Source organism: Eptatretus burgeri, chromosome 4, assembly GCF_056783735.1.
Source record: "Eptatretus burgeri isolate ZD-2024b chromosome 4, Ebu_testis_v1, whole genome shotgun sequence".
In the NCBI taxonomy this organism is placed as follows: domain Eukaryota; kingdom Metazoa; phylum Chordata; class Myxini; order Myxiniformes; family Myxinidae; genus Eptatretus; species Eptatretus burgeri.
Window position 1 is genome coordinate 108380913 of NC_140964.1, and position 14207 is coordinate 108395119.

General features: G+C 38.6%; 1 protein-coding gene and 1 pseudogene across 5 annotated transcripts in view; one reads left to right on the plus strand and one right to left on the minus strand.

Annotated features, from left to right (window-relative positions):
- The window catches only part of LOC147028870 (synaptic vesicle 2-related protein-like), a 297753-nt gene that overhangs the window by 14160 nt on the left and 269386 nt on the right, over nucleotides 1-14207 (plus strand). For 4 of the 5 annotated variants that reach the window (XM_085879658.1, XM_085879653.1, XM_085879655.1 and 1 more), the window contains exons 2-6: nucleotides 9907-10004; nucleotides 10967-11058; nucleotides 12523-12621; nucleotides 12857-12928; nucleotides 13103-13227. In XM_085879658.1, the coding sequence (XP_085735784.1) occupies nucleotides 9911-10004; nucleotides 10967-11058; nucleotides 12523-12621; nucleotides 12857-12928; nucleotides 13103-13227 (482 nt within the window). In that variant the 5' untranslated portion in view covers nucleotides 9907-9910. Of the gene's footprint in view, nucleotides 1-3371; nucleotides 3521-9906; nucleotides 10005-10966; nucleotides 11059-12522; nucleotides 12622-12856; nucleotides 12929-13102; nucleotides 13228-14207 lie in introns of those variants that run through there. The other variant, XM_085879657.1, reaches the window with a different exon arrangement.
- On the minus strand, nucleotides 4032-5540 carry LOC147028872 (protein FAM200C-like; annotated as a pseudogene).

Here is a 14207-nt window from a genome sequence, read left to right on the forward strand (position 1 = left end):
CATATATATCAATATTATCAATCATATCCTCATATACATCACTTGTCTTAATTTCTAATATAAAACCATCTGCATCCATATATAACAATGATACATTATCCTTATACTTCGGTTTTAAATTATTATAGTAATAGTCATACATTAATGACTTTGACAAGTCAATAATTGATGTTCCCATATAAATAGGTTTATCCATTTCAATACTCTCTTCTTTTCCAATGAATAGCACAAAAGTTTTCTGAAAACACCTCTGCTTGTTTAACACTTGGTCTATTAATTAACTTTGAAGCCTGTTTCCAAGATGTAGCAAGTCTTATGTTTTGTCGATTCCTAACGTTTTCCACAGTCTTTCCAAACACAGCATTATTCATAAATTTATAAAAGTCCTTCTCAAAATCTGTTTTTGCTTCTGTTCTCCTTTTTGTATTAAAATTGATATATTTCATTAACCAATGACTGTTTAAATTACAAAATCCAATGAATTTTCCTAACTCTCAACCCAGCAGCTAAATATTGTCTCAAGTTCCTTTGATGCAAAACATAACTTTATCATTTAATGTGGTTAGTATTTTTTGTGTGTAGATTTACCTTTTATATGAAATGACTGTTGGTAATCACTTAACCATTCTTTTCTTGGACTTTCTTTATCAGGGGCATAAGGTAGGTCTTTATGTTTGTTATGAAGTTCTTCTGGATATTTTAAATCAACCTCAAAATAATATCCAACTTCAGCTTCATCCAATTCTTTTTGAGAGGAGATAACAATGTCTTCTAAAACTTTTTCATAATGTTTTTCTTTAACCCATTTAAGTTTTCCATTAGGTAAAGATTGAGACATAGACCCCCCCCCCCCAATGCAAATTGTTGGCATCATAATACATCAGGTAAGAGTTGTCATTCTTATTATAATCAGGAAGATATTTGCTATTTGCTTGAGATATTCCTCCTCTCTTAGTCTTCTCTATCACTGATTAATTCCAAATCCTGTTTACGTCTGTCGATGTTACGTCTGTCGATGTGTGGCAACGATTGCGTAACGTGCCAACAACACGTTAATCAGAGGTTAGAAATAAGTTTCGGGTACGCTAAACATTACCTCGGCATGTCTCAACTTATGATTAACTTACAAGTAGCATGTGTTGACGTCTGTCAACGATCGCAGACCGTGCATACAACTTGTGGCCAGCGTAGCGGAACGTGTGAGTCATACGCCGGCATACGTCGTGAAATTTCAAGCATGAAAAAATTTGAGGACAACCAAAAAGTACAACGTTTAAAGCCAGCGTACAACGACGTATGGCAGTGTTTTTCAGCGTGCTCTCAATGTTATCAAAACTTACCCATAACGTATTCAACGTGTGCCAGCGTTTTAGAAAAAAAATTCAAAAATCGGCATACGTTGGCTAAAACGTCAAGGTGTGACCGGGCCTTTAGTTTGGCAAACACAGATAAAAAGATGAACAGTACCCCGAAGTCTGCAATGCTTCCCTTGTGAACCACTGATCTTGGTGTATAGAAAGTCAAAGGAACACCAGAGACAACAGGAAAAACTTGCATCATAATAGATGGCCATGCATTGATTCAGTCCCTCGGGAAGCCACCTAAGTGCAAGACCTTTGGTGACTGCGAAAAACTTCGAGAAGACTGTGGTGTAGCAGTTCAGTGGTAGGGTTTCCAAGATTGACGTTGCGTTTGACCAATACTGGCCTTTGTCTATCAAGTCAGCTACAAGGACCAAAAGAGCTGGGCAGATGAAGAGACCAATCCGAAAAGTGATCGACCGGGAGGATGTTCATCTTCCCCAAGCATGGAAGAACTTCATCGCTTTCCATGGAAACAAGGAAGACCTTGCCATGTTCCTAAGTGACAGACTTGCGAAGCACAATGACAGAGACAAAGAGGTACTTGTTGGTGGCAGCAAACCAAATGGATATTCGACAACACTACAGGCAAACCACGAGGAGGCGGACACAAGGATCATCCTCCATGCCCTTGAAGCCATTGATGCTGGATTTGAAAGCATAATCGTGAAGTGCCGGGACACAGTCGTCCTCCTCTTGCTCATTCACTCTACCAGGGACAAACTGTGACAAGTGTGGATGATGAGCAGCACCTCCAAGGAGAAGGAATGCTTTCCAGTGCACATCATCAACGAGAACCTCCCCCAAGTAGTAGTGGAGAATGTGCTTGGCTTCCATGCCATAACCGGTTGCGATACTGTCTCATCCTTTGCTGGGCATGGGGAGAAATCGTGTTGGAGGGGTATTTGCAACATGCAGAGCTGTTGCAAGGTGTTGGTAAGGATGGTCCGTTAGACAAAGTTGAAGAGTTTGTATGCCTGTTGTACAAGGCACCATGCTCTACGTCGGGTGTTGATAGGGCCAGACATGACTTGTTCCAGAAGGGAAAAAAAGGCAATTGAAATGTTGAAACCAACAAGTGACGCACTGGAGTTACATCTCTCACGTGCCAACCACCAGGCCAAAGTCTGGCTGCAGGCAAACAAATCTGACGTCGTTATCTCAAGCCTCCAGGAGACAGGAGGTTGGCAGGTAATGGACAAACGGTTAGAAGTGGTGTGGTTACAGAAGCCATCTGTTCCAAGCAGCTGTTTGGAGTTGGTTACTTGTGGATGCAAAACTAACTGCCGCACACACACTTGCATTTGTCATCGGAAGGGGCAACCATGTATACCTGCATGCGGTTGTGATGCAGATGGATGCCTTAACACAGCAGGCAGTGGACATGATCTGGATCAATCTTAAGGATTACAACAGCAACATTAATTGGCAAAGGTAATGGCACACTGGGAAAATGATATTCAGCCATTGTAGTGCCTTCTTGATGAAGAAACTGAATTATTTTCAGGAAGAAGAGACGTTAAAGGAACAAGTCTTTACTTTGTGTGTATTCTGATCCATAATGGAGTAACGAGCATTTTAAATCCTAATTTCCTTCACAATTACCTATTGTTTTGCAAATTAAAACCCTAGTATCTCTTTCATTCCTCAATATTTCTTGCCAAACCTTACATTTGTTGAAAGCACATGACAAAAGAGGGAAAACAAAATTTGACCTTTTTACCTCCAAATTTGACCTTGAAGTTCAAATGCCATTTTGGCAACTGGGTGTTTCTCAAACCTCATACCATAGTGATACTTTCTAGCATGGTTGCCAGCTTTGAACAAAAAATGCCATCAAAAGTTTTTTTGAGGGTCTTGGCCTGCTGACTACAACATAATATATATTTTTTTAAAACGTATTTCAACAATATGTATTTTTTTTAATGTTTTTTTTTTCTCTTCTTCCAATTCTGTCTTTTAAGGCTTTCAGGTTTGATGAAGTAGAAAGGGGGAGTAAGAACTTTCCAACACTTTCTTCCCAGAACTTTCTTGATATTCCTCTCATCAAGCACCATCCAACAAAGAACTACATTGATAGCTTTAGATCTCCAAGAGTCTTCTTGGTAGAAACCACAATTCAAGTCTCCAAAATACACCCAACTTTCCAAGTCTCCAAGGTATAACCACATTCCTGTTGAGTTTCCAAGATATGTATCACATTGTGAGTTATCAAGCCAGAACCCACATTTCAAGTCTCCAAAATGAAACCAACTTACCAAAGTCTCCAAGGGATAACTGGTTTCCTTATTTTTAAAAAAAAATTGTCAGTTTTTGAGATAAAACTTATATTCTGGCTCATCAAGGTATAACTTGTTCAGTGGGTATTGTCTTGATAACGAACAATGAGTACCATCGATGTAAAACTCTTTTTCAGGATTTTGTGGGTCTCCAAGGTCTCCAACTCTGGCTGGGTCATCAAGGTAGAGCTCGTTCTGTGGGTCTTGGTCACTCACAAGGTCTTCAACCAAACCAACAATTTCACCCCAAGTTGTGGCAAAAGCAGTATTTTCATTTTGCATCTCAAATACAATTTCCTGTGAGAGAAAATAATGTATTAATTTAATGCAAGAATATTATGTGTATAAATTAATCTGTAAATATTAAAAGAAAATCTCACCTCAATAGCTAAGAGGTTTGAATCCAGTTCATCAACTTGAAGGTTTAGTTCCAGACAAGTAGTAGAACTCCAAGGAACTCCAAAGTCATCCTACTCAAGCTCAGCACAGCAGTCCATTGTTAGTAAAAGTAAAAATATGTTTAAATTCAGTCTGGGTTTCAAGCTTTTATATAAGAATGACTGGTGGGTGTGGTTTCCTTTGGAAATTCCCTGGGCAAGCCTTGTGAGTCAGAGCTTAACTGGAAATGATGTAAGAGTCGGTGGTCCTCACAAAAGTGGGTAGAGCTTCGGAAAAGTGGGTGGGGCTTATAAAAAGTGAGTGTGGCTTGTGAAAAGTGGGTGTTGCTTAAGAAAAAGTGAGAGTGGCTTATGAAAAGTGGGCGTGGTTTATGAAAAATGATATGTGGCTCAGGAGGTGGTCAAACAAGAGCATTAAGAGAAGTTTATCCTTTCATCTCTGCTCAACAAAGATGCTTAAACGAAGAACCAAGTTCCAACTTATTCTTTGTGAATATACTCGATGGAAATGAATGTTATAAGAAAATTAAGTTATTCCCTGAATTATAACATGAACAAATATTTGTTGGTTCGCTGTTTGAGTATTATGAAAATTTGAAAGGACTGATTATGTTGAGGGGAAGAAGTGCTTTAATCAGTAAGTCTCAATTTTTCATTTGCTTGTATGGGAGGGGGAGGAAGTGTCTCCCACTTTGAGCTTTTGGGGCTTGGGTCAGATAGTTTTTCCCTTTTCCCCCCATTCATTTGAATGGGCATCCCAGAAGCAACATTTATCATCTACTCACGAGTAAGCACCCAGCCATGGGAAAGCCATCTCACTTCCGTGTGGAAAAGAAGAACACTATGTCGAGCTCCAATTTCTTCACAAAAAACTTTGAAGAGACGGTGATTCAGGCCTCATCCTCTGATAAAATTTACTGCACACACAGAAATTGACAAAAAATTCTTCAGGTGTTCTGGCAGCATCTTCATGGCAAGTGCATGACAATGCAACACACAGTGCGTGAAAAGTGACACGGGGAATCTCCTTCTTCACAAGGGTAGCAAAGCCTGATTTGTTTCCTAGCATGGTGGGAGCTCCATCAGTGCAAAGTGACCCACACACGTTGAGAGTCATCCCATGCTTCAAGAAGAAATCTTTCATAAGATTGAACACATCGATTGCTTTTGTGGTTGTCGTCAGCGGTTCACAAAGCAAGAATTCTTCCATCACTTCTTTCTCCTTCACGTATCGCACAAATACCAACAACTGACGACAAACACCGACGTCAGTTGACTCATCAAACTGAAGACTTACTTTGACAGGACCAGCTTTGATGTCTGTGATCACCTGCTGCAAGGTATGTCCACTATGTCACCAATCCTGGAACGGATAATGTCGTTTGACGTACCTGTTGAAGTTCCTTTTCTGCCTCAGTCCCCAACACTACTTTTGCCATTTTTAGTGCACAAGGTTTCACCAGTTCTTCAGCAATTGTATGAGGCTTTTTAATCTCCGCCATCGAAGATGGACGGAGGTTACTGTTTTCACCCCTGTTTGTTTGTTTATTTCTTTGTGAACAGTATTACGGAAAAACTCCTGGACGGATTTCGACGAAACTTGGTGGGGGGGTTTAGGTATGGTCCAAGGATCATGCCATTAGATTTTGGACTTGGTCCAAAGTTCATTATGGCCGCCATGGTGGCCATTTTGAAAAGATATTTGAATTTTTGTTTTTGCATTTCTACATGTTTTAAGTGATTTCCAACCAAAAAAAAAATTGTTAGAGAAAAAAAAACCACAAAATTTTGCAACTTTTTTTTTTCAAAAAAATTTCGATTTTATTTGAAAAATATTTGAATTTTTTTTTTTTTTTTTGCATTTCTACATGTTTTAAGTGATTTCCACCCCCCCCCCCCAAAAAAAATTTGTTCGAGAAAAAAAACCCTAAAAATTTTGCAACTTTTTTTCAAAAAAATTTCGATTTTTTTTTTTTTTTTGGGGGGGGCATTTCTACATGCGCGTCGATCTAGTTTAGTTTACTCAATCGTGGTTCAGTAGAGTCTGATCCGTTTTGACCTACAATGAATAGGATATCAGGTTCACTTAAGTGACCCAGCAGTGTTGGCGGCAGAGGTTTTGCACTCTACCGAGTGCTCCCCCTCTAGTTTTGTTTTGTTTTTGGGCACACAAGAAAGCAACTTGATAAGATGCTTGCAACAATGGCTTCTCAATCGGCACGAATCCTTGCATTGGCAGGGTACCGCCATGATCAAATCGTTTCCTCTTGATCTTCACGCTGTTGAAGTCATAGTCGTCATTCCACTTGCATTTCTTGGACATGGTAAGTCAGATTTGATTCTATATAAAAAGACATAAAATTAAAAATGGCTACACTTATGGTTATTACTTCATAAAATAATACGTCATTTTTATAGTGTAAGTGCTCATTCATATCTTTTTTTAATGATATAATATTTGCTTATAATTGAATATATTAAAATAAATATTTTGCAAAACACCCAAACCCTTGTAAATATTTTTTTTTAACATTTCAACCCTTCTGTTTTTCTTTAAATAGTTATACCCTTGTTTTTGAATTGAAATTTATTTTGGAGCGGTGTGACTCGCAACCCCAGGGGTACAGGTACCCCTGGTTAAGAACCTATGATATAGAGGGATGTTAAGAGGGATTGAGGGTGCTGTACTGTATTCGGAGGGGGTGGAGTGAGGATGGACAGACAGACAGAGGGGAGGAGGGGGGGAGGGAGTTGGGCAGAGGGAAAATGTCATGCTTTATGAACATGCGCGCACACACACACATACACACACACACACACACACACACACACACACACACACACACACACACACACACACACACACACACACACACACACACACACACACACACACACACACACATACCTGCATATGGCCAATATCGTCAATTTTATGGGAATCGGCAGATTGGAATCAGTGTGATTACTGAGTTCAGTACATCCTGTATACAACACAGAAACCCTGTGTAGCTTTAACCCTTGCTTAGGGGGAATTTCAACACATGATTTTAAAAACAACGTTGCATTTTAGACATTTCAAAATGTGCATAAACATTATTATTTAAAAATAGCTGCCAATCATTGTGTGATGGGTAAAAAAAACAAAAAATTGGCAATAATTTTAGAAAACATGTGAATGTGGCAAACGGCTCAGAAATTGTACGTTATCAGCTTTGAAAGTCACAAAGAGAACCTTCTCACGATTCTGAGAGGAAATGGTTCATATGAAGATAAACAACTGCTTACATCTGTACCTCCATTCTCACAGTACCAAGGTAGTGTGACACTCGAGCATTAATACTTGATGTCATATGTTCAAGGTGTACCCGACTCCATTAAAGCATCAGTTAAATTTGTCTTTTCCCATTTAAAAGGTAATGATTGTTTTCCCGTTAAGCTTGTTAAATCACCGAGTGAGCAAACACGGCCTGTTCCAAGTTCCGTTCGAAGTTCCGCACAGATAGAGCACACAGAAAGAACCACAAAGGCTTACCTTTTAAATATAATTATTTAAATATGGAAAGTAAGCAAACAAATAACAATGTAATTCAAAGAAAAAAAATCCTAAACGACCACAAAATGTCGCCACCTCCTTTTCACAGCTCAAACCGACATGAAGGAACTCGGAACAGGAACTCCGAACACTCGGTCAATGGAGGTTTTTGCTTTTTTGTTTGTTTTTTTTAATGGATGAATGTCGAAGTGACAGGTATATGATGTTAAACAAAGTGATGTCGTCTAAAAATGAAGTTGCACAACATTTTCAGCTGGCGAGGCACCACCTGGTAGACCACCCATCATCGCACAGCCTGGTCGATGTAACGTGTTATTTTTACCTCCCAGAGACATCTGAAATGTAAAATATGTCCAAATTGTGTAGCTATGATGAACAGGCATTTGATAATATGAGTGAAGAAAGTGAAAACAACTTTATTGTGAAGAAATCGTTGCAGCTTGTTCCAAATAAATGCATGGTTGAGCAAGCCAGAAAACATTGCAGCTTCAGACCCCAGCAACGTTACCCAGGAAATCAGACAGCGAGGTGGCCGAGGATCGCCTGATGAAGGATAAAATTAAATAAGGCTGTTCATTATCTTCAAAAGGGGTGTTTTAATTAACCCAAACACACAATTATCACTCTTGCACCTCAGAGTTTTCTTAGTATGCATGCAAAGTTTCAGGCTGCCAGGTTTTATAGTTTTGCACCTCATGTAACCACCTCATGGCTTGCCCTTGGCGATTGCCCACGACTTAACCTTGGCCCACGGTCCAATGATGGAATATTTTGTTCGGACTTTCATATGACCTTGATCTTCAACATATATGGATAGAGTGTAAATTAAGAAAATGTGTCTCCATTCTCCAATCTATCCATAAAACTCAACGTCCTGAAAATCGGAGAAAATTATTTAAGATATGATCAAAAACGTGTTTTTGTTAATTATGTCACAATCCAAAAATAGGTCAAGGACACAAATCAAATATCAGGTGCATAACTTCAGTGCAGGTCCACTATTATGATGCAAGAACATATTGGAAGGCCAAACGGTCTTTGAGATTCAGCATTTGCAAAATTGAGTGGACAAATTTTGTTTTATTTTATTTTTATCAGACCGCCGTTTGACCTTGATCTTTAACTCGGAGGGGCATGATGTAAATTAGCATGTGACTTGCTCTAGGCATCGAGAGGGCAATTTTGTTCCCATCAAACACACCTTAGTCGAGTTACGGTGAAAAATGTTGTTTTTTAAATCTGGGTCATGACCTTGATTGTTAAGGTCGAAAAAAAATGTGCCAACCATGCATACTTTCTATTCGTGTTGTTGATGCAAAGTTTCATTGTGAAAGTCCCAGCCGGCTCTGAGATCCAGTTTGGAAATTGGGAGTGTTGGGAGTTAAGGAATTTTTATTTTCATTTTTTTTTCTTGATGGTTTAGTACTCCTGGGGTCCAAGAAACTTGGGGGTACCATTAAAAATTGGGGGCACTAATTGTAGAAACAAACCTTACAACAGCAATAATCCATAAAGGTTAATTAAATATTCTGAATTACTTGCTTGATTCACTCAACCCATTTTGTTTGCTTGTTATTGTCTGATTTTTGTGTTTTCCTTCTGTGGGTTTGTTAGGAGTGTGACGAAGACAGAAAAAGCATTTGCTTCAAAGGTTTCACAAAAAGTTTGCAATTATATCCTGAAAAATGTCAAAAATTATGTTGGGCAGTATACTGCCGATCTTGAGCTTCATCTGTATAAGTGTGTGAAGTAAGAAAATGTGTCTATTGAGTGAAGACGACACTTTGTTTTTTGGGTTTTTTATTGTTTTATCTCACACCGTCACGCAAATTCAGCAGATTACAGTAACAGCACACATTTTGGTTCTGTATAATCTGGAAATTCTTGCATATCCATTCTTTCCTTCAGATATGTGCACAAAATGTTTTTTTTTCTTTTGAAATGGCATGAAATGAGTAGCGAAGAACAGCTTTAATGAATCGCTATTTGAATGTATATTATCTGTGACAATTCCATCTTCACCATGAGATCGAAAAAGGAAATGGCAACAAAATATTCAGTCCAGGATTGAAGTGAAACGGGATCATTTTAAAATGCAAGTTAAATTTGGAAAACCATCATGCCAGCCTGAAACTTAAGGCTTCATCTGGACAAAATGGCTTCTGCCATTTTCTTCTTGACATATCTTTATCGCTGATGCTTTGTAATCATAGGTGATTGAATTGATGATTATATTCACTGTCATTGATGTTTGTTGTATTCTTTGTTATTCTACTCCCCTTCCCTTCCAAAAATTCCCATGCCAATTTCAGAGTCATGTCCTCGCACTGCCAAGATGTTGAAATAGAAGGCCTGGTCAGGAAGAGGGGAGTAGTCCTCAGCAACCCCAGAACACCTTGCTCTGGCCAAGGTATAGGAATTATTTTGTTCATCTTCCAAGCCCCATCTCAGATTGGGAATGGCCGAATTGTGGCTGGGGGTTGGGTGGGAGGGGGAGGGTGAAGGAGAAGGGAGTTGGTCGTCACCATTACCATTACCATTTCATGATTACATGACCACACTTTCAACTGAACATTTTACTGTACTTTCATGTTGTTACAATAACTTGCATTCAATGAATTCTTTATCAGTGTTATCAGATAATGCACTGCCTGCAAAAAATTACCTAAACTACTTATTAAATATGATGACATTATGTCACCTGCAGAGCAAGTAGGCAGTTGTTTTGAAATGAAATTGCTATATTTAGCCATGTTTGTGAAAACACTTTCTCTCCACTGACTCTTTAAACACCAGCAGGTTATATATAATTAATGTATTTTTGGAAGCAGGATCATTCATTTGTCATTGGTTTAATGTTTTTTTTTGTTTGTTTTTTTGGCGCCATTACACTTTTTTTTTTTACTTTTTTTGAGGGGGTGGTGGGGTAGGGTGGGTGGGTTAATTCTGAAAAAAATAGTCAGTTACAAAAAGATATTCTGGTTATAAGAATATATTTTCTTCTTAAATAACCACCATTATCCCACTTTTCTTGTGGTGTTGGCCAGGGGAAGCTTGGCCCGAGTCTTCACGAATCGGCTGGCCAGGCCTGATGTTAGACTATTTCGGGCAGGAATTTGGAATTTGGCTATGGTGCTGGCGATAGCTCGCCTACTCTTCGTGTAGGATCTGGTTGTAATAATATATCTCACAAATATTTCTTCCTGAACAGGCATTTTCTTGTATCAAGAAAATTATCTAGCCAGAATCAGCATTTTGAGGTGTTTAAGAATGTGAAGCGAGAAAATGTGTCTATTGCCTCTCCTATGATTACTACCTCTCACACCTTCCATTTCCTCTACTTTGCCATCTCTTGTGCCTCCTGGTGCTCAGAAAGTCAAGTTTTCACATTGGATGATGCAATAGAGACTCTTGGATTCGGGAAGTTCCATTGGCTTTTATTGGCAGTTTGCGGTCTTTGCTGGGTAAGTGGAAAAAAAAAAAAATCGAAACTCATTTTGCATCCATTTCCATTTTATTATAACTGATTTACTATTGTCTGACATTACTCAGTTGTAGAACATATAAGTGACCTTGCCTAAAAAATTGTCAGAGCTGAAACCAAACCCACATTTGGTGCCTTAATTGCTGATTTTGTTTTTGATACAAGGAAATGTAAACATGGAAGGTATATTTTAGTCATTCTGTTTTAGTTTGCCTTGTGTTCACCACAGCAGATCATGCTAGTCCATGATAATGAAGGGGATTCACCACACATCTTTGAACAGCTCCAAATTTAAGAGCATTTGTTCATCATTGTGCCAGTATTTATGACCCTGTACATGCTAGTTTTGCTGGCTTGGGACCTTGTAGTCCTGAGATTAAGCCCCTTTTTCCCTTTGAATTAATACGAGGTGGGGTTGACTCAGCCTGTCATCCTTCTGAGGTTGGCAAAATGAGTACCAGTGTATTGGGGTAATCATTCGGGGGAGCCTGCGTCGGAGTGGCGATGTATCCAGGACTGTACTCCATGCCAATTAAATTTTACGACACGAAAGGAATAGTATTATTATTATTATTATTATTGCATGCTGGTTTTATTTTCTTGTAGTTTTTAACACCAATGTTAAGCTCGTGGAGGAGCTTGTACATTTATCATGTGCAAATATTTTGGAGACATTCGTGAACTTTGACATGAGCTGCAAGGACATGGATGGACAGACAGTAAATTGACAGTTATATGGGAGTTTAACCAGGGATATCAGCATCCTAACCTTGTCCTCAGATGAGAATACTAAACAGGACTTTCATGTTTTAATAACACAATTTATGTAGTTTAAGTGAAGAAGGGGTCAATATATTTTCTCTTTCCGAAACGTTTTGAAGACGACAACATGATAATCTTCGCTGGGAAGTGAATATTCCAATAGTGTCGGGAAACTCACCCAATGCTGTGAAAATGTGGCACTTGCTGTAAATAGAGAAGACTAATGTCTGTGTGAGCTTTTACTCGCCATGCAGGACTAAGGAAGTGCAGTGAGGAGTTGTGAATCCACCTCATACAAACATGAATGCACTCATCGCTATGTTATCTTCGAGCACTGAACATTGTTAACAGATCTTAGATTTTTTTGTGTACACTCGAACGACCGAACAGATTTTAAAATTGACTCGTCCTTCTTTCCTGTGTTTAACCTCAGCTTTGCTTCCTGCTCATTTACTTGATCTTGGGACTTGACCCTTCTTTTATGCTATCTCTGTTTTTAAGACTCAACCCATTGCGTTGCTTGACTGTCAGCTTGAATCTCTCAGAATTTCGAATTGTTAAGCACCAAAAGGATTGATTGCTCTTTGGAACCACTAAGCATATATTCAATCTTTCAAATCTGGAAATGGTGCTTAGATATTGTCTAACTTGGCTTTACCTCTGCCCCACTTGTCCTATACAGTGGACTATTGCTAACTTTGTAATGACCATCAGTATCTTGGGACCATCAATGCAGTGTGAATGGAATCTATCGATGTGGCAAGTCGCTTTCATCTCCTCGGTACGTTTTTATGTTCTTTTTTATCATTGAAATGATTTGTAAGGAGATTGCTTATTGAATTTCAACAAGTTATCACTGATCGTGAACAATCGGAGCTAATTCATTTAAATTTTGAGGATTATTTTTGTGATTATTACAGAACTTGAAGAATTTCTGAATATCTTGACGCCTTTCAGTGATTTGTCGATCTAAAGACATTTGAGCCCTGATTTGCAGCTCCGTTCCCTCTGTTTAGATGTTCTTTACTGGGCAAGCCTTGTGGTCACCTCTGTGGGGAAAACTTGCAGATAAATATGGACGCAAACTGGTAGGATATCCTGTATCTTTATATGGTTATCATTTGAACTCTAAAAGCAGTGTGTGTTTTGAAAAGTTTATTTTTATTTACAAAGATGCAAGCTTTAAATGTACAACTGAAAATGCCAATGTTGCTGTGAAAATGCAATGAAAATGTTTTGTGTCTTTTGTTGGCCTTTTACAGAGTATTGTGCTGGGTTTACTGAACACATTCTATTTTGGGATTCTCAGCTCCTTTGCCCCGGCATACAATTGGTTCCTCTTCCTGTGGTTCCTGATCGGTGGTTCAGGTTCTTCTTTCACCCAAACGTAAGTCTGCCCCATTAAAATATCATTCTTGCATCTTATAACTTTACATGTGTATCAGTTTTAAACATGCTGCCCTATTGATCCATCCTTTGTGGGTTGAGGATGAGTGCTTCACTCTCAGTTGATTGTCAGTGCAAGAGTAGGGCGAATTGAAGGTATTTGGAATGCTCAGAACTCTCTATGGAAATCTGACAAAGAAAGTTCATTCAACTTAAAAAAAAAAATTATTTACAGAAATGTTTGTACATAATAGGTTTGTTTGGTTTTTTTTTTTTTGGATTATTTTTATATGAGGAAAAGATATTTTGAAGGGAAATGGAACAAAGATTGGATTTTGGAATTGAAACAAATATATTATCTGGATCATTGACAAAAAAAGAATGCCTGCAGTTTTGATTAAAAGTCTTAACCTTCTGTTTTGGGGTTTTGCTTCACATGGACAACCTGATTGGTGGTAGTTGCCCAATTCAGTTAATCTAAGCTAAGTTCCCAGACGTGATACATTGCGTTTTACTGTTGTATTTTAATTCCCGTCTTCCTGGTCATGTTGTCATCACATATTCTGTCCCAAACCGTATGTTGTGATGAATCTTGGAGGTTGTGTCCCTGGTAAATTCCAGCCTACTGTTGACAATCGACTGTGCTCTGCCTCTTTGTGTTCCCCCCCCTCCCCCCAACAACAAGCCTCGTTTTCAATCTTTTTAATTCCAGGTATTATTACTCTGATCCCAAGCTCAATCTTTTCCCCTCCTTGCTACAAAAAATAAAAACAACATACCATTTTCTTCACCCTGAAACAAAATAATGAGAAACATCTCAAATTGTAAAGCCCGTCTGCATCCACTTTGTACTCGAACTAAACTTGACGAAAACGACTGTTAAAATTTCTTTTTATTCTATTCATTTGTCTTCTTCATATCTATAATAGTGTGTGTCTCCCCTTTATAACTCCAAAACCATGAAACCTAGTGGCCCCAAAC